At 31.8% G+C, this 19,246-nt stretch overlaps 1 protein-coding gene and 1 long non-coding RNA gene across 3 annotated transcripts; one reads left to right on the top strand and one right to left on the bottom strand.

Moving 5' to 3' along the window:
- Positions 1-534: 534 nt before the first annotated feature.
- Positions 535-13,492, top strand: LOC130894350 (uncharacterized). The gene is made up of 3 exons (XR_009059320.1): positions 535-577; positions 12,489-12,766; positions 12,820-13,492. It is a non-coding gene; the product is annotated as an uncharacterized LOC130894350 (long non-coding RNA).
- Positions 13,493-14,140: 648 nt separating this feature from the next.
- LOC130894351 (ubiquitin fusion degradation protein 1 homolog) lies at positions 14,141-18,965 on the bottom strand. 2 transcript variants are annotated; one of them, XM_057801120.1, is made up of 7 exons: positions 18,830-18,950; positions 18,662-18,779; positions 18,406-18,560; positions 18,081-18,353; positions 16,426-16,680; positions 14,249-14,324; positions 14,141-14,185 (listed from the first exon to the last, which is right to left on the bottom strand). In XM_057801120.1, the coding sequence occupies exons 1-7, from the start codon at positions 18,830-18,832 to the stop codon at positions 14,181-14,183; spliced, it is 885 nt and encodes a 294-aa protein (XP_057657103.1). In that variant the 5' UTR covers positions 18,833-18,950; the 3' UTR covers positions 14,141-14,180. The 2 variants fall into 2 exon arrangements, with proteins under 2 accessions (XP_057657103.1, XP_057657102.1); XM_057801119.1 differs by having other exon boundaries at positions 14,141-14,324; positions 18,830-18,965.
- Between the last annotated feature and the right edge of the window lie 281 nt (positions 18,966-19,246).

A 19,246-nucleotide genomic window follows, 5' to 3' on the forward strand; every position in this document is an offset into this window, starting at 1 on the left:
TATTATGAAAAAAAGAAAAAGAACTATGTTTTTAACCAAATCACTCATATCCAGATAATTATGAAACACCTTGTATGAGAAAAGTTTGTGTGGAATTCCATATAATTACCTAGACATAATCTTTTTCTAAACATTAATATATATTTGAAAATTTAATTACTGTCTCATCTCTGTCGCTTATTTCATTACTATAAACTAGCCTTATATGTCGCTACCATTATTAAAAATTCTTCTTCAGTAAATGATATTGGCAATTCGACGAAGTAATACATGTATCTTATTTAGAATGAAATAATGAATATCGCCAAAGACATTACAATCTAATAGACCAAATTTTTATGTGGCAAATCATTACACCCACCAAAGACACCCGCTCAGTTCAGATTATTGCGTGTTTGCTGATTTTATATATCTGTAAAATTAAATGGAAAAATTCCTAAATGTAAAATTTAACGACAATTTTATATTATAAACATTAAAAAAAACATGTTTTAATTAAATTTATTCTGCAAAGTTCACAATATACTAGTTACTATTATGGTCAATGGAATGCAATTATCGCGACGTTGTCAATAAGGTAAATCATAATTTATTTATTCATTTATTAATTACTATTTTTTTTTAAATATGAATGAATATGATATCTACATATGTGTACAGCAGAAAAAATTCCATCCATAAACATTATTGAAGTGAATCATTCTTCATTGTGATCATTTCAGCATGATTTTGGGATGCTATTTGGAAACCAAAGAAACTTGGCGGTAGATGCTTGAAAAATACAGCTGAGTAGTACCTGATAGACCTAAAAATGGCGGTAGCTGCTTGATAAATACCTGTTGTATTACAAAGTACACAATCTATACAGCATGTGTTTCAAGTTTGAAGACGCCACATTGTTTAATATTTGTTTGACAGCCATCAATATTGAAATGAACGTGAATGTTTTCCAGTGGTACTGGATGATTGTCGACTGAAAATGCGGAGCTAGCAGACAAAGTAGGTATTTCAAAAAGTGCGGTGATTCGCATATTATCTGAAAATTTGGACACGAGAAAGCTGTGCGCAAGATGGGTACCGCGTTTGTTCACAAAGGAAGACAAACAGCTTCATGAAGATGTATGGCAATGTTTCAAAGAAATAAAGCCAAATTTGTTCACCGTTCCATAACCATGGATGAAATGTAGACCCAAAACAACAGAACAATCAAAACAATGGACTGAAAAGGGAAAACCGAGATATTTTCTTGAAAAAGGAAAAACTATCAACGGTAATATGTGAACTTATTGCAAAGTTTGAGCGAAGAAGATTTTCCAACAATGAAGAGGTGATTTCGGCAGTTAATCACTGTTTTGAGGAGCTAGCGATTCATATTTTAAAAGTGGTATCAAACTTATTGAGCATCGCTGGAAAAAGTGTTTGAAGCTAATAGAAGATTACGTTTTGGATATATAAACGAGTTTGTTTAGCGGAATTTGTTAATTTCAGTTAATATGCGATGTCTACTATCTATGTCTGCTAGATCGCACACTTTCAGTCAACGATTATCCAGTACTGCTTTGTAGATTTTCTTTAACATTTCTTAACATTACCTCATTTGGTCGACCACTGCGACACGGGTCTTCACAGGTACTACAGCCTCCTTGAAACTGCTACTCAATATTTTACTGTGGTTAACGAAGAAGCAGTCTCACCCAGAGTAGAATCTAGTTCGGCTTTTATATTGATCGGGCTAAAGTATAGTATCATATAACAATTTTTTCCATATTTAGAAATTCACTGAAACCGAACAGTATTGATGGCTACCAAACAAATACTAAACAACGTGGCGTCTTCAAACTTGAACCATATACTGTATATTTTGTTTACTTTTTAATACAATGATATTTTTTAAGCAATTACCGCCATCTCTAGATCAGGCCAGGTACTTTTGGAACCATCCTCGTATAAAAGCAGTAATTTCCACATGATCTCCATAAATTCGTTGTCTTAATAAATGGTTGTAATAATATTTATTTGAAATTTGTATATCGTATACTTCACAAATAATTTCTAAAACCTATTGCTAGAGCGGAACTTTACCTTACAACAGACTTCACTTGCACGCGCCTATAAGCTAACTATCTTTTATTATTTCCATGTAGAGTAAGGATTAGTGCAGCTTTACTGTAGTTTATTGTCAAATAAACTGCTGGACGTTTGAAAGAAAACTTACAAAGTAACATTCAAATTAATCGATTGATACGTTGATTTGTTTATTAGCGTTTACCTGGTAGATTTTAAAGTTGCATCCTGATTTCTAAGAATGAATTATCCTTGAATAAGCAAAATACAATTTCAGGAGGGATTTATGAAAATGAAACAAAATGGTATTTTATTTAATCTTGAATAGTCAAATTATGATTCAAGGCCCAATTATTAAGATATTGTTTTTTTATTTTTTTTCACCCGTTGAAATATTTTCCCAGATATAAATTTCAAGTCAAGCCTGCCTCGTATATCAACATGTTTTAAAAACAGTTATTTGTTCATTTGAAGTAACTTATAGTTAGACAAATGATAGAAATTTCACATATAATCTCCTAACAAAGAAACACGGCTCATTACAAACGACATTTACCGGCATTTTATTACCGGCTGTAAGCACATGTTCGTATTATCCCAGCACAGCTTAAAACAATAAACTCCGTTTACATTCCAAATTCTAAGATTTTTCACACTCTGTTGACGAATTCAGAAAAATTTCTTTTTTATTTGCTGATAATGTTTACTGCCATCATTACGTGGTTAACATTCTGGGTAAATATTTGGAAGGGTCACGAGCGGTGCGTCTGGGAATACCCTTATTCTTGTTACATAAGGTGGTTATGAATTTGATTCTAATTACTGTTCACCGCTCTTGTTCTCTGTACCAAAGGTATAAAAATAGAATAAACCTTAATTCAAATTCATTTGATTTGAATTAATACAGTGTGTTCATAACATGACATAACTTTCTAATATTATTTCGGTTCTGCAAAAAACATGCTAATAAATGTTGTTTCGAATAAGTTAAGATGTCAGACTTATTTTTATTTTTTCTTAATGTATTAAACTCAACTTCAGGTATTAACTGAACACATTTCTTATAATTATACATCATATTTTCCCTTGTCGGCAAATGTAGTAAGTAAATTAACAAAATTGCCATCCATGACTGAAAACGAAATCACCAACTGTTTGTTTTACATTTACTGTTGGTGAAAGAAACTTCTTGTTTAATAATCTAAATTGGTGATTTATATTTGCAAGATATTAACCTGCATTTTCTATGTTGGAAACGTATGTAAAATATAGTCACCTTGAAAAGGTTCTGCGACCACGACATACCAGGTATTAGAGTGGTATTTAGTGTTTAAATTACAAAACCAAATAAATAAGTTAAATAAAGTCTTATAGGAGTTTATAATATTGTTCTACATTCCTTTTAGAATGATTACCCATAATTTGTCTCCATCTGGTAGTGAAATGTTTTATGATTGTATTCTTAAAATTGTAAGATGTTAAAGACTGCTAATTTAAGTGAATGTACATGATTTTCCCATAAATAGTAGCCTGGAAGAGTTAATCCACTCAACCAAATGAATATCCAATATTTAGAACCTGTGCGTGAAAACCAATTCCTCGCGCACGCATTGTCAGTTCACACGAATTTTCTATAAACAAAATTTTAATTTGTGTCTGCTGACTAGAATTTATTTCCTGGAATTAATTAACAAATTGATCAGCGATTCCAACAAACCTTCTCCTCATTGACCCACGATTTTTTAAACTCAGACAACGCCCTGTATATTGCAGTTTCAAATCTAGTACATAACCTATATTTTGCGGTAGAAAAACTGTATGTATCTATCGCCAAAACAATAGCAAGATATGACTCTAATTATTCCAACTTTGTAGCTGAGCGTTTTATTTTATTTTAAAAACCGAAAATACTTTTTTCTTCACATTAAAGACCATTTGAAGATTAGTGATTGTTTACGAACGATCCTAAAGTTTGATGTCTGTTTCTATACAATCTCCGAAGACAACTGTGTAAATATTTGATTTAGATACGTAGACATGACTTGAGCGGTCGTACATAAAATTCTTTCTTGGAAAAGTTTTTAAAAGTAATAAATATCTGTTACATGTACCGACAATGTTTCTAAAACTCTCGAAAACTTTTTTTTATTTATTTCACGAAGGCAAATGACAAATTTGCACATTATTCTCAGAGTTCTATTAGCTTTAAAACTCATATAAAGATATAACAAAATTATCTACAAACATAATTGTCATATTTTTCACTAAGAATCGCCATTCTTAAAACATTTTAACATTTATTTATAGTTAACCATACAATTCTGAGAATATACACTTTCATTGACTTTCTATAGTCTATTTTTTATTACAAGAGAGTTATAAAACCTAATTTATAATCCCAAAACTTCAATATCATTATAGGCGATTAGGGAGGCACCCCACTTTCTGAGGAAAATATATAATTAAGACTTCACTCAAAAGACATGCAGGATATGAATTCAAAGGGGTAAAAAATTAGGTTTATCTTTAAAAGCATTACGTGACACACAAGATTTAGCAGCAGATTTGAAAGCTTGTGGACAGTTCAACAACGCTTGATAGATATACTGCACACTCTGGAAAATATTAACGCAACTAACTCACAACTTAGTGGAGATGCTTACAGATTTATTATATGTGTTACCAAGCTTGAGTTTATTTTTGTACTGAATATTAAGAAGGACTTTTTTGTAAAAACTAACATCCTTTCAAAGTGCAAACAGTATCATGATGTATCCATTCATGAAGTAGTCCTGTTTGAAAAATGAAGAATTGTTTCAAAAGTTTTTTACTGAAGCATTTGATTTTAGTAAACACGGCTTTGAGGGGTCAACAGTTCAGAGGAGAAGAAAACTTCCATCTAAAATAAAAGATGTTCATCCTGATTATGAACCACCTCTAGCCTATTTTTGAAGAAAGTTTTACAACCTTCAGTTAGATACACTTAGTGAGAACATTAGGTCATAATTTGAAAAAAAAAACCAGCTGGCTCTACTCTGCAACATGGAATTACTGCTGACCGCTTCAACGAAGAACAGCTCAGGTTGCATGAAATAAGCATATTTTGTTGTGAGTTCCACGTTTGGTTTGAAAAATGATACTTTAGCTACAGAAATTTCAAAAATGCATGGGCAGACTTACAAAATCGAGATGCAACTATCATCATGTCATTTTGAAGACGGCATTAAAATATCAAATTAAACTAAAAGACAAAAAATAAAATACAGTTTCAAATTACTCAAACAGATACATTTAGAATTAGTTATACAAAAAAGTAAAAAATACTGTAGAATTTGAACAAAATATAGTTCAAAAACATCAAGAAACGTGTTTGTGAAGTCATATATCCGTTTAAAAAAAGATTACTCCATCGCAATAACATTTGATGTGTTTCACATAAAAAGGATCCGATTATTATTCTTTTAACTAGTCCACCCCAAAAGATTTTGTGGATTTTATGTTTGTCCTTCCGTCCACCTTTAGTTAGATACACTTGCTGAAAACATTAGATCATGATTTGATAAAAAACCAGCTGGGTCTACTCTGCAACATGGAATTACTGCTGACCGCTTCAATGAAGAACAAGGAACAAGGAAGAAGGAACAAGGAACAATTATGTTAAACTATTCATTGATTTTACTATAATATCATTATAAACATGAAATGTCAATATCAAGTTCAGACTTATTTTATACTTTGACATACAAATACTGACCACAATACAACAATTCGATCAAAATATGTAACTACCCTGATTAGATTGACCAGGATTCAAAAATTTCTGTTTTTATTCTTTACAAGAGATTAAGAAAGATAGAAATAGTAGAAAAACTACGTAAGCGGGCAGTCCAAGACTTACACGCATCCATCAACATGTCTGAAAACGGTATTAAAATAGCAAATTGAATTTAGATTGGAATATAAAATATTCAAAAAGAAATTATTTGAGACAAAGTTTGTTAAAAGTTTTAATTAATCCACAAATTCGGTGTTTCGCCCTTTTGCCCCACCCTGTATAATATTTTTTATTAGAATTGGTAATGTACGAAATGGCATGTAACATAATTGAACAACCATAAATCAGTTTTATTTATTGGTATCGTATATCACAAAAGTATAGTTCAATGTTTATTTTCAAGTCCCAACAATGTACCTGAACTTAATATAAAAACTACTTTCTGGGATCCCTAATAGAATCATAAATCTTTCATAGAATACCAAAATAAGAAATGTATACCTTCCATAAATAATAATATTTCATAAAAGTTTTAATAAAAAATAACTGCAGTCATAAAAATAAGTGAGATATTCAACTATTGTAAAGCTAACTGTAATTTTTGAAAATTTGTTATCTAACAATATGTCTTTTGTGCAAATTGCTTATTTTTATTACATTGGGGTGTTGGAATTCTTCTCATTTTACTATAAATACACTAAATTTTCAAATACTACTAATATAGTATTACCGGTGGCGGCTCGTGGCTTTAAGACAAGGTGGTACCCAAAAGTTGATAATATTCAAAACGAGTTAATTTTTTCGATATATCAGGAAGATGTCTACTCCACCTATTATTAGTCGAATGGAGCTAGAGGCATAGGCTTCAAGACAAAAAATAGTTTACAAGTATTAATGTTACCCCACAATAATAATTATAATCATTCAATTTTTAAATTTAGAACTGTTACATTTCAATAAGATTCGGCAATTACGAGCCAAGAATTTGCTAACACCTATAAAGTATTATTTCTTTGTTTCTTAGTTTTTTACAAGCTTCTATCAACAAATTGTAAAGAATTTTTTGGCAATAAAGCATTTCTCTATATTATATCTTACTTAAAATTGTAAATTTATGTTTATTTTGGCTGTTCATTATTTTAGTTTTTTCAGTTTCTTTCTAGCTCTTGTAGTAATTAATTAATTTGTAATTAATATATAAATTTTATTTTTAATAATGAATTTCAAATTTACGAATACTTATCTCTGCGCTCTTTTTAAGTCAAAAAACATCAATTATTCGTTTATTGAAATTTTCAATATTCAAAATTTGTATACAGCTCTCCCACAGCAGACATTCTTTCTTCTTCAATCTCAAGAAAGAATTCTTCTTAGAATTGGGAAACATCGCTCAGCCTCTGTTGTCGACATAGATGACTAAAATTTGTATGAGCTTCAATGTGTGTAATTAAGAAATATCGTTTATGGAAAAAATACTAACACCTAAAGAAGAAACTGATGAATTTGTGTTAACAAAGTAAAGTGGTGCACACAATGAAAGCGAATATGACGCTGCTGGTTAGTTAGTAAACATAACCTAAATTGTGCATGTATATAAAGAAATTTGAACGGTGATCAACGATTTTGAATTATATTATATGATCACTTTACTGTATGAAATGTGTAGAGGAATATATACAAAGCGCCATTTGACAAGTTGATGAATGGATCGAGGTTTATATGATCAACTTTTGAACTTATTGAACAGAGACTTAATAAAACATTCAATAAAAAACCTGATTGTCGGTTAGATCAGGAAGTTAATCGCCGGTTCTTGTCTTGGAATTTTCAAATGGGAATTCTGCCATATTTTAGTGTTCTTGTATCCAGCCGATTGTTGACTCAAGAAAACGTATAAATTCTATCAGAGTTCTACTTAGATAAGTCATTTTTCAGAGTATCTGCAACTACAAACTTTTTGACGTTCAACGACAATCAGCGCTTATAAAGTAAGTAGTTAACTTCGACGTCAAGAGCGCGTACAAGCACAATCATTGTATGCGTTAACACAGTTTCTTAACAATTTGAACTATCTTTGACATTTATGAACATCTAGAGCAACACTATTCAACTCAGCACTAGAATATGAAATGAGGAGAATTCATAAAAGGAATTCAAGGTCAAGTGGTGGACAAATAATCGCCTACGTTGATGATATAGTACTAGTAACCAAAAGAAGATCTATAATGGAGACGATGTTAAACCATATATGTAATACTTCTATATGGATAGTTTAAATGGGATGAAATGTCCAACTATTAAGTTGCTGACGATGTACTAGTTTCTTTTTTCTTCCAGATACCACGTATAGGTTTCGTATGCTCGAGAATGAGCATAACTGAGATGGAACCTCGGAAGACAGAGGAAGGATTATCATTCTATTTTCCTTAGTCGGAACAGCTTCCATTTATAGAAACTGTTCATATGGAAATACTACATATATGTGTTAAACGAAACAGTCACCGAGAGAAAGCGGATGGGTTTAACAATCAATGAAAATGAAACAAACATAATGATATTTGGAAAGCAATGTCAAGGGTGAAAGGTTAAAGTTGGCGAGCATGGATTTATGGAAGTAGAAACGTTCAAGTACCTCGACTTCATGATCAATAATAGAAGAAACAGGATTGCTGAGATTGAAGAAAAAATAATTAATGTAAACAGGGAAATTATTGGAGAGTAAACTAATAAGGAGACCAGTAATACAGCTGAAAGAGTGATACTAACAAGGAATCTTGAAAAAAAATTAAGAGGAAAGGAAATGAACAATAATGAAACCAGTAAAAATTACCGAAGAATAATATAGGATAAGAACGATCCGAGAAATAACTAACAAACTCAGCGGCGAAGATGTAATAAAAAAAAATCAAAGCTCGGCGAGTTAAGCGGTTGGGACATGTATGAAGATAGTTAACAAAATCTATAGTATACAAAATGATGCAATAGGATCCAGGTGATAGAAAAGGATGCGGCAGACCTAGGACAAAATGGTTAAAAGAACTAGAGGATGATCTGAGCAGTATTGGAGTGAGAAACTGGCAGCAAAAGAGAGGAAACAGGAAGTTGATGTGGAATATAAGTGAGAAGTCGTAGACATAGATATGTTAAAGGCACCTTCACACTCTCGCGAGAACGCAAGAAACATTTGAGAGACGCGAATGTGGAACCGATTCGTGTATTTTTCTCAAGTTCACGCGCTGTTCTCCGGCGTTCTCAAAGGCGTAAAGATAGAGAACGCATATTTCTCAGTAACGCGAGTCGCCAATTTGAATGATTGTGTTGTGTACGGCAAGCCATCAATATGAGCATAACTTGGACAAACGAACTTGAATTGAAGTTTTTAAAATATTTTCAAGCGGAAGCGGTTTTATGGAATACAAATTTTAAAGACTACAAAAATAAACTAAAAAACCATGATGCGTGGAATCGTCTAAGTGCATTGATTGAAGTACCTCTTAATGAATTAAAAAACAAAAAAACTTCGGTTATTTGCAAGCTACAGAGGGTATAAAAATAAAGTTAAGAAATTAGAAAATTCTGGAGCAGATGTGGACGATGTTTGTAAACCCATATGGTTTGCATACGAAATAATGGACAATTTTCTTGGGGATACTACGAAATCTTGATCTTTTTTTATTTAAGCATTAATTAATTTAGACGACGGGTTCAATGTTTTTTTATTAATTATTAAGGAATAAAAATGATAAGATAACAGCCTTGCCTTTCAAAAAGTACTTACCTTGTTCTATTGCCATGAATTCTTGTCATCCACCATCTTCTTTTTCGCCACTTCTTTTTAATCATTCTTTTCTCTTTAATATATGCATAATTATAATATTCTTAGCGAGATTCTCGCGAGTGTGCGAGGGCCATAAGAAGCTGGCAAGAAACAAATGAATCTCTGTAGCTGACGGAATTTACTTGTTTTATATTTAGGAATAACAAATGTATACTGATGGTGCAGCTTTTTTTCTTATCTGAAAATATTAGTCAGTTTGGAAAATAATTTTTAATACATAGGTACCTCGATAATACTTTCTTAAGGCCCCTCCACAGTCTCGCAATTGTGTAATTTGTAGCGATCTACGCTGGGGAGCGAGTAGCGCACGTGCATCTAGCGACACTACCTTTGTCGAAACCGAAAGATCGTTCAACGAAAGCGCAAGAAAATTTGATCTGCTGAAATGACTTTTAGAGATGGGCAAACATACGAACTTTTGAATAATTATTATCATTAACATCTAAGATTTTCCAAATTGAGCAAATGTTCAATATTATATAAAATATTGATAGAAAAAATTATTTTTTTTTAAATGAGTGCGTTTTTGATATTAGGTTCAAAATAATTAAAAAATTGCATATTTTGAATTTTCCACAAAAAAGCGTTTTAATTTGAGAATGGTTAGGTTAGGTTAGGTTAGAAATTAATAAAAAATGTGATAATAATCAAATGAAATTATATATAGATAGTTTACTATAATCGCTGATAATTTCGTAAAGTTATCTTCAATAGCTTTTTAAAAATTAATTTTTTAATTAAAAGTGACGAAAACTTTTATTGTTAATAATACTGTTGTTAAATTATTCAAAATTTTCAAAAACTGTTTTGAGGGATGATTTTTACGTATGACTACTTTCGATAATTATATTTTAATAAGTTTTCTATCATCAAGTAGTAAAAGGGGTGTCCACTTGACGCGTTTTGACTCACGTGTTAAATAATGCAAAAATTAATTAATTTCATTTCTCAATACATAAACAGCAATTCAACTACTTTTTTTTTATTTAAAATAAGTTTTCTATTCTATCAACATGTAGATCCAAATATTTCTATTTTTGCATATGGCAGATTTTTTTGTTGGAACAAATGTGGAACTACTAAGAGAGTCGATAAAAAACGCAACAACAAGTATTTCTGTGCCGTTGATCGGGTGCTCGTAATTCATTAACGAACGGTGAGAATGAGAATCATTTGTTGTCTCTAAAGAGCATCATCCTTGATGATCAAGAGAAGCGACATAATGACAGAAACAGAAAAGAAGTAACGTAGCAGGTCACGTTTTGGAGACATTCGATTCTACGAATTAAAGACAGTCAGAGATCATTTCGAACATTCCCTGCTGATGGCAAGTAATTAAAAAAACAAACAAACTTCTTTACATTGCGCAGACAACGGCCACGTCGCTTTTTTTACTGATTCCTGTAGAACGAGCATTGTTTCAACCACGGTTATACGGGGTACTTGAAGATTTTATTACAACTAAAAATAAAATCTATATTCAGATATTTTTTAATACAAAGCTACTGAATTCGAATAAATAAATATGATCATAATAAAATTAATAAAGATTTTTTCTAAAATGCACCAAAAAGTAAAAGGTTTGTATAGTATATTGTCGTCAATATATAGGTACAGAAATGTAAAGGTATAGAAACTATTACTACTTCTAATATTTAACTGAAAGCGACCAACGTAAGGACGTTTTAGTGTGTTTTATTCATTATGAATATGCATTCGACAGGGTGCAACATGAAAAGCTTATAAATATATTGAGATACACTGCTGGCGATGGAAAATACCTATGTATCATTAAAAACCTGTACTGCCGACAGGAGGCGGTCGTTTGAGTCAATGAAAGACAAATCCAACGATGCGTTCGACAATTATGTGTTCTGTCTTCACTGTATTTTAACCTATATTTTATTTGTAAATAGTCTTTAAGCAGGTGAATATGAATTCCATCAAGATCATGCTTTTTATTGAAACGCTTTAAGTTTTTTTAAATTTATGGTCTCACTTCCTGTTTTACAATGTTTTACAGTGAGTAAACATTGTCTTCAGACCATTAGATTTTTCCATAGGGTCACTCAAGATCAATGTTGTTTATTAAAATGAAATCAGTTCCTCCAAATTTATTAAATCTCTTGCTGTTTTACATGATTTGATTGCGAGTAAACATTGCCTGTTGTCTATTAGAAGATGGCCTGAAACAGCTGATCCAATAGAGTCATTTCAACAATGCCAAAAATCATGTTTTTTGTTGAAACAGAACCAGTTTCTTCAAATTTTTAACTCACTTCCTGTTTCACATCAATTAACTTCCTATTTTACATCACGCAACTGTGAGTAACAATTGCTGTCTATAAACCATAAGACGACCAAGAATAATTACTTCTATGGGGTTATTCAAGAGCCATCCAGATCATATTTTTTATTGGAATTAATCCACTTCCTTCAAATTTATTGAATCTCTTGCCGTTTACATGATTTAACTGTGAGTAAACATTGCCTGTTGTCTATTAGAAGATGGCCAGGAACAACTAATTCAATTGGGTCACTTCAACGCTGCCACAGATCATGACTTTTATGAAACAGAACCATTTTTCCCAAATTTTTGACTCACTTTCTATTTTACATCATTAACTGTAAGTACTCATTGCTGTCTGTGAACCATAAGAAGATGACCAAGAACAATTACTTCTAGAGGGTCCCTCAACGGCCCTTCCAGATGAATTTTTTTTTAAACGGAATCAGTTCCTTCAAATTTATTAAATATCTTGATGTTTCACATGATTTGACTGTGAGTAAACATTGACTGTTGTCTATTAGAAGATGGCTAGGAACAACTAATTCAATAGAGTCACTTTAACGGTGCCAAAGATCATGACTAATGGAACAGAACTAGTTTCTTCAAATTTTTGACTCATTTCGTGTTTCACATCAATTAACTGTGAGTAAACATTGTCTGTGAACCATACGAAAATGTCCAAGAACAATTAGGTACTTGTATTGGGTCACTCAACGTCCCTTAAGATAATGTTTTTGATTGAAACGGAGGCAGTTCCTTCGATTTTATTAATTCTCCTGCTGTTTTGTGCGATTTGACGGTGAGTAAACATAAGATCATATTTTTCATTTTAATGGAGCCAATTTTTTCAAGTTTGAATCACCTGTTATCTATTGAAAGATGACCAATGGACGCAAGCAAATGGCATCAAGATATCTCCGGAGAAGACAGAAAAAAACTGGTTGTTTCAGGATTGACAGACAGAGAATCGACGCTAAAAATAAAATCAGGTATTTAGGAGTGATAATAAACAAAAATTTCAGGTTTTAAGACCATATAGAGTACATGATAGGAAATGCAATTAAGAAGTCGGCACAACTACAGAAACTGATGCACAATGTAGGAGGCCCTGGGTACTACAAGCTCAGGATATTGTCTCAAGTGATGCATAGCATCTTTAATATGCGACACCAGTCTTGAAAGAAACATTGAAGATAGACAAATATTTCCTCATAGAGGGTGATGCTGTACTACTGTGAGCACTAAACCACCCTCCTCTTTGAACACCACGCGAGTGATGTACGAAAGAATGGTAAATACTGTCATGTCATCAGCGAACCTTCCATTATACCTATACCTTCACCTATTTACACATATTCTTCTCTATCTTTCCTCTTCACCACTTCTATCATAAAGTCAGTCACCAATTACTACACTCTCCATCACTCTGCATCTTTTAATCTCTATTATTGGCGTTATTTCTCCCATTCCATTCTCTAGCTCATTCCTTTCAGGACTTGACCCAGGTCGTCCATTTGGCCGCAGGTAGCGCATAGATCTTTAGATGTCTTCCGAATTTTATATGTGAAGTTCCCGAACCATCCTTGTTCTGTAAGAACCTGCGTAAGGAAATAGGAAGTGGATATGTGCTTGCAGGTTACCCGGCTTCTTATATCTTTTATCAGGGTTTTCGTCTTTTCGCGCGCCATCTTCCTATTGATAGTCTACTTCCTATTTTGTATAGGAAACATATCTCGGCTATCATGAGGTCTATGAGAGGGAATCCCGTTATCGCTTGCGACTTCCTCAGCCTAGAGTTCTATAGGCCGCAGTTACCCCTTAACAAATGAATCACTAAAAATTCGAAAAAATATTGGGGTTGGTACATTCAATTTATAACGATGGATAACGATTTGAATTACATATGGATTTCGAGTACTATACTAAAGTTATGAGGAATCTCTCAATAGCATTTTGATACCAAGAGCTTTGTCAGTAGCTCATAATTGAAAAAAAAAACGTTTGCTGTCAATATTTTTGCATATCACATAGACCCCGACACCCCGAAGAGATGTTCTCTATTTTTGTTGCCTACAATGTATACAACAGTGGAAATCAGATATAACTATAGTTTGAAAGTTACGAGAGAAGATAATATTTAAAAAAGTCATTGTAAAGAAATAATAAACACAACTCCTATATAATAATTTATTTGGTAAAACAGAAAATATTAACTAATCTAAGAAAAAGAAAGAAATATATATAAGTATCACAGAAATCATATTTTAACCTTACGTTCTACCTCTTAAGCTAAATCCTGTACCACTAAACGCTTTAAACTCTGTATCTTCTGGTGCATCATTAGACTTCGGTTTTACCTAAAAAAGTAAAAACTCAGTTATTTTGCAAAAAAAGTCACAATTTAATATTAGTTCAGTTTCTGAAGACGATAACTTGGTTATCGAAATGCGCGTCAGACAGTGTGATTGTGAGTGTTGGTGTTAACAGTGTGTCCAGTATAAATCTCATGAAACCGTCTGTCAATAAACCTAAGTCTCCTGAGTTGATTACAAGCTAAAAAGTGTATATTCCTCTAATCTAATAATTTCAGAGTGAAATAAAGAAGAAGAGTGCTACAAAATTGTCAATACAGACAGTGTAATTTGTGAATGTTGGTGTACAGATGGTCTATCCAGTAAGAATATCGCCAACGATTACAGAAATTCCAATTTAGTAATGAAATAAAACACTTTTATTAACAAAGAATAGTTTTTAATTAATTATATATTTCCCTTCTTGCTCAATGATCTTTTGCCATCTTTCTTTAAGCTTCATGATTCCGCTCTTTGGTCTTTATCAGCAAACAACTGAATCAGGTGTGATTGCAGATCATCATCATTTGTGAAAGTTTGACCATTTAAATAATTCTACAAACTTCGAAACAAATGGTAATTGGATGGTGCCATATTGGCGGCGGAATGTGGCATAACTTTCCAACTAAGCTCCAATAGTTTCCCACGAGTTGCCCAAAGATTTGTGAGGCGTTGCATTATCATGGTGGAACACTAAACCTTTCCGATTTGACAATCTGGCCGCTTTTCTTTGATTGCCTTATCCATTTTCTTTAATTGTTGACAGTAAACATTTAGTTTCTCGGAAGCAGCCCAAAAACACAAAACCTTTGTAATCCCACCAATCAACAGCATGAGCTTTTTTTGTTGTTTTTCAGCTTTCTATTTGGTTTGTGCTTGTATATCGTGTTTGCTCCATGATCTTTTTCAAACTATGTTACTGTAGAGGACCCATTTTTCATCACCAGTGATGATTCTTGTAAGGAAAAGGTCGGTTTCATTTCGTTTAAGATGCATATCGCAAATGCCGATTCTTGGTGTTAAATGAATTTCTTCCTTACACAAATATCAAACTTCTTAACTAGCCCAACCTCTAGAGTTATATGACTATCCTCTCCAGTTATGTGACTTTGATTTGGTCTTTATCAACTTCAGTAGGCCGACCAGAACATTGCTCATCTTTGAGGAAAAAATATCCAGAGCGGAACTTTTTTATACCAATTCAGACACGTGCGCTCTGTTAAGCAATCAGCGCCATAAACTTGAAAATACTTAATTATGCCTCATTTTTTACCCTTATAATCGGTACTAGTCCCTTGAATGGAAATTTGTAGTTAAAAATTGTGAAGTAAATACACTTGTAGAATTTTTTTATTGGTTTAGAAAAAAACAAAACTCGCTCAATGTCAAAAGCTATGGGATGTTTTAAAAAAATTTATATTTGTATTTTCTTACTAATACTTAATACTTTTTAGAGTAAAAAATAAATAGAGTATTAATTTCCGGAATTCGGTCACAGGGTGGAAAAAAAAAGTACTGAGAAACCACAATTTGGGCTTTAATATGAAAACCATGGAAACTTTATACACATAATCAAACAACAAGAAAACAAATTGACAACATAGTTTCAAACGGATCGGAAGAGAACATTTTTGAGTTTTTTAGAATCAAGTTACCGAAATGTATAGATGGAACGTAAAGTGAAAGTAGCTGGAGTTCATGGTCAACGAAACTTTTATGCATAGAATCTGAATGCAAATGTTGGAAAAATTAAAAAAAAAACTATTAGTTTTTCATCTAACTTTATGTTTACGATGTTAATTAACTAGATTTTGATTTCACATCTTTTTTTGTAAAATGGAACTATTCAAAAGCAACATGACTCTTTATCAAGATGAACTTAATGGAAATTTGCTTGAAAGATGGTGTGGTATACACAAAATCTAAATTATCGAAAATATCTTACAATTTTGCAACTAATGGTATTCATCGAAGAAATTGATTTCTAAAAATTTTAAACTATATAGAATATAATTTAAAATTTTCAAGTTTAAAATGTGTTTATAAAATATAAAAATATGACATGACACTTTTATCGAGTTATGTCTTTAGCAAATTAAACCATTACCGTTCTCCTTATGAATTTCAGAGTGCCAATTTTATAATCATAATCTGGAATCCCTTTAACATATGTAGGTTTTGATATATTTTCACTTCCAGCTGTATCTTTCCGTTTCTTCCCATCTAAACGATTTCCAGCTCCTCGAAAAGCTACGAATCCAGACGGTTCTGGCATCAAATCGGCTGGATCCACAGACATCTCTTCATGTTCTTTTTTCTCTTTTTCTGGCTCTTTATAACCTACTGGAGCTGCGAATTCTACCTATAGAAAAATTATACAATTATAAATAAAACAATTATGAAATTTTGTATTAAAATTTTCAAGTACACTTCCCAGTAAAATTAACTTATAATTTACATTTCTGAATTTAATGAATGCAGTGAATGAAATTAAGGAGAAAAATTACTATACGTTTGTAGGGTTATAACTTCATAAATGTAGAATAAAAAATAATGAAAGGGCATATTTAATAGCACATGTCTCCTTTTCTCTCATCAATTACAGCTTGACATTGTGTGAGTTGGTTTCAAATATCATTTCTGATTTCAGTCTGAGAGATAGCTCATGTAAATACTATAGCAGATATAGTACAGCTGTCCAAACCATTTCTTTGATTTCAATCTTTTAGAGGTAAGGCAGATTTAGTAATAAAGCTGCCTATACTGTTACTTGGAATTCAGTCTTTTAAAGCAAAGGCAGATTTCATAGTGTTGGCCATACCATTACTTGGATTTCAATCTTTTGTACGAAAGGCAGATTTAGTAAAGTTGGCCATACCAATACTTAGATTTCAATCTTTTGAAAGTCAGGCAAATTTAGCAAACTATTTCTTGGATTTCAGTCTTTTAGAGGTAAGGCAGATTTAGTAATAAAGCTGCCTATACCATTACTTGAATTTCAATCTTTTAAAGCAAAGGTAGGCCATACCATTACTTGGATTTCAATCTTTTGGAATGTAAGGTAATATAATTATTAGATTAATTGAACAAACAAAGATCCCATCCCAATCAAAGATAATTTTAAATACACAATTAAAAACCCACTAAAAATGCAAGCTGCCCAATATAATTTTTACATTTGTTAAAAAAATAGATCCCATCCCAATCAAAGATAATTTCAAATACACAATTAAAAGCCCACTAATAAACTTTCCAATATAATTTTTTCATTTTTTAAACAAAAATTTAACACAAAGAGGAAAATCCTAGATGTGGCCTAGTGCAAGATACTTATTTAAAAGCCAGTTTTGAGACTCCCTGGGCTAGGATGAGGACTACCAAAAGGACTGTAAAAGAACTACCCTTGCAATTAGAACCAACATGACCTTCCCATTCTTAGTAGCAGCAGTAAATAAAAATATTTTTTGCTTCATTAAACAGTTTAAGAAAAAATATAATATTGAAATATGAAACTATCAAAAAATATGAAAAAAATAGTAATTTTAAAAAATTAAGTTACAAAAATTTCAAACAAATTTGAAATTGAACTATAGATTATTTTGTATGGAATTGGTTACAGTAAATGAAATATATTCAACAAATCCTCAAGTTGTGAATTTAAATTTGGATAATTCACTTGGAAATGTAAAGTGAATTCTAAAGATATGAAAAAACCCAACCATCTTGGAAACAGTACTATGAAAATACTTTTAAAAAACTTACATTCATATCACATTCAATGATACTAATAGCGTCTCCAGGTTTTGTTTCCAATACACACAGCTCATATGCTTTTTGATTATATTTGACAGCTATAACATCCCCTGTAGTAAGACAAGCAAATGATCTGAGACAATTTTCCAAAACAGCTTTAGGATTGGTAATATCAAGGAAATCTGGATTTAGAGGCTGAAATTTAGAAAATGTACCGACTGGAAGTGACACACTTTCCATTTGAACTAAATCACCTTCTGTAAGTACCAAATTATGCATCATCTGAAAATTATATAATTACCTAATTATAAAATAGTAATTAATTCGTACATACCCATAAAGGCAAATACACTTTTCCTTCATCAGCAACAAACTCTAAAACACCACAATGAGTAGTGCGATTAGTTTTTTTATTTACTAGTTTAAATAACATTGGGTAGTTAATATTTAACCTAGTCAGTTGCTCCAAAGCTGAGGGAGGCATAATTACTAGAAAAGAAACAAGTTAATAACTACACATATTCCAAAATGATAAAATATATAGTTTGTCTCATCAATCAAATTAAGAAATTGGGGATTAAAAATTATACTTTTTCCTCCTCTTTCTACATCTTGCCGTTCATTTCCAGGAAACATGGCAACAGAATAGCACTGGTAGGTCATATTAAAAGGCCTGGGAATCTCAGGGAACATAAAACCAAACTGAAACTAAGGATTTTATTAGGTAAAAAATCCAAAAAACTATCATTTTATATTACCATTTTGATTGAAAATTGAACTATTTGGATTTCGATGAAAAATATGGGAAAATTATTTATATATAAAAATATTTAAAAACCTTGTTTTATAACAAATAACTATGACTAATGACAATTTAAGTAACCTAATGTTTGTTCTTGGTAACTGCACTGGGATCATACCGACCTCTACTAGTGCTCTTGAGTTAATAGAATTAGTTAGAACGAATACAAAGAATGATAGAGTGCAGAGAGCAATGAAGCATTCATTTATTATTGTATTTAAGGTTATTGATGTCATTCAGGCTTTGTTGTATTAACAATAATGGAAAACGTTTTGATATTTTACATTCGTCCAATGACGAAGATATAGTGCCACCGTTTCCAGATTACACTTATTGCACTGTCTTGAACTGCCCTTGCTGAACTGGCTCTAGA

Source organism: Diorhabda carinulata, chromosome 5 (assembly GCF_026250575.1).
Source record: "Diorhabda carinulata isolate Delta chromosome 5, icDioCari1.1, whole genome shotgun sequence".
NCBI lineage: Eukaryota > Metazoa > Arthropoda > Insecta > Coleoptera > Chrysomelidae > Diorhabda > Diorhabda carinulata.

Bases quoted from the DNA above. Each gene is read 5' to 3' on its own strand.
- LOC130894351 (XM_057801119.1), bottom strand. The intron at 18,561-18,661 runs GTATAATTTTTA...TTTCTTTTCTAG, and splicing joins TGTAGAAAGAGGAGGAAAAA to TAATTATGCCTCCCTCAGCT. The intron at 16,681-18,080 runs GTAAGTTTTTTA...ATTTTTCTATAG, and splicing joins TCATTGAATGTGATATGAAT to GTAGAATTCGCAGCTCCAGT.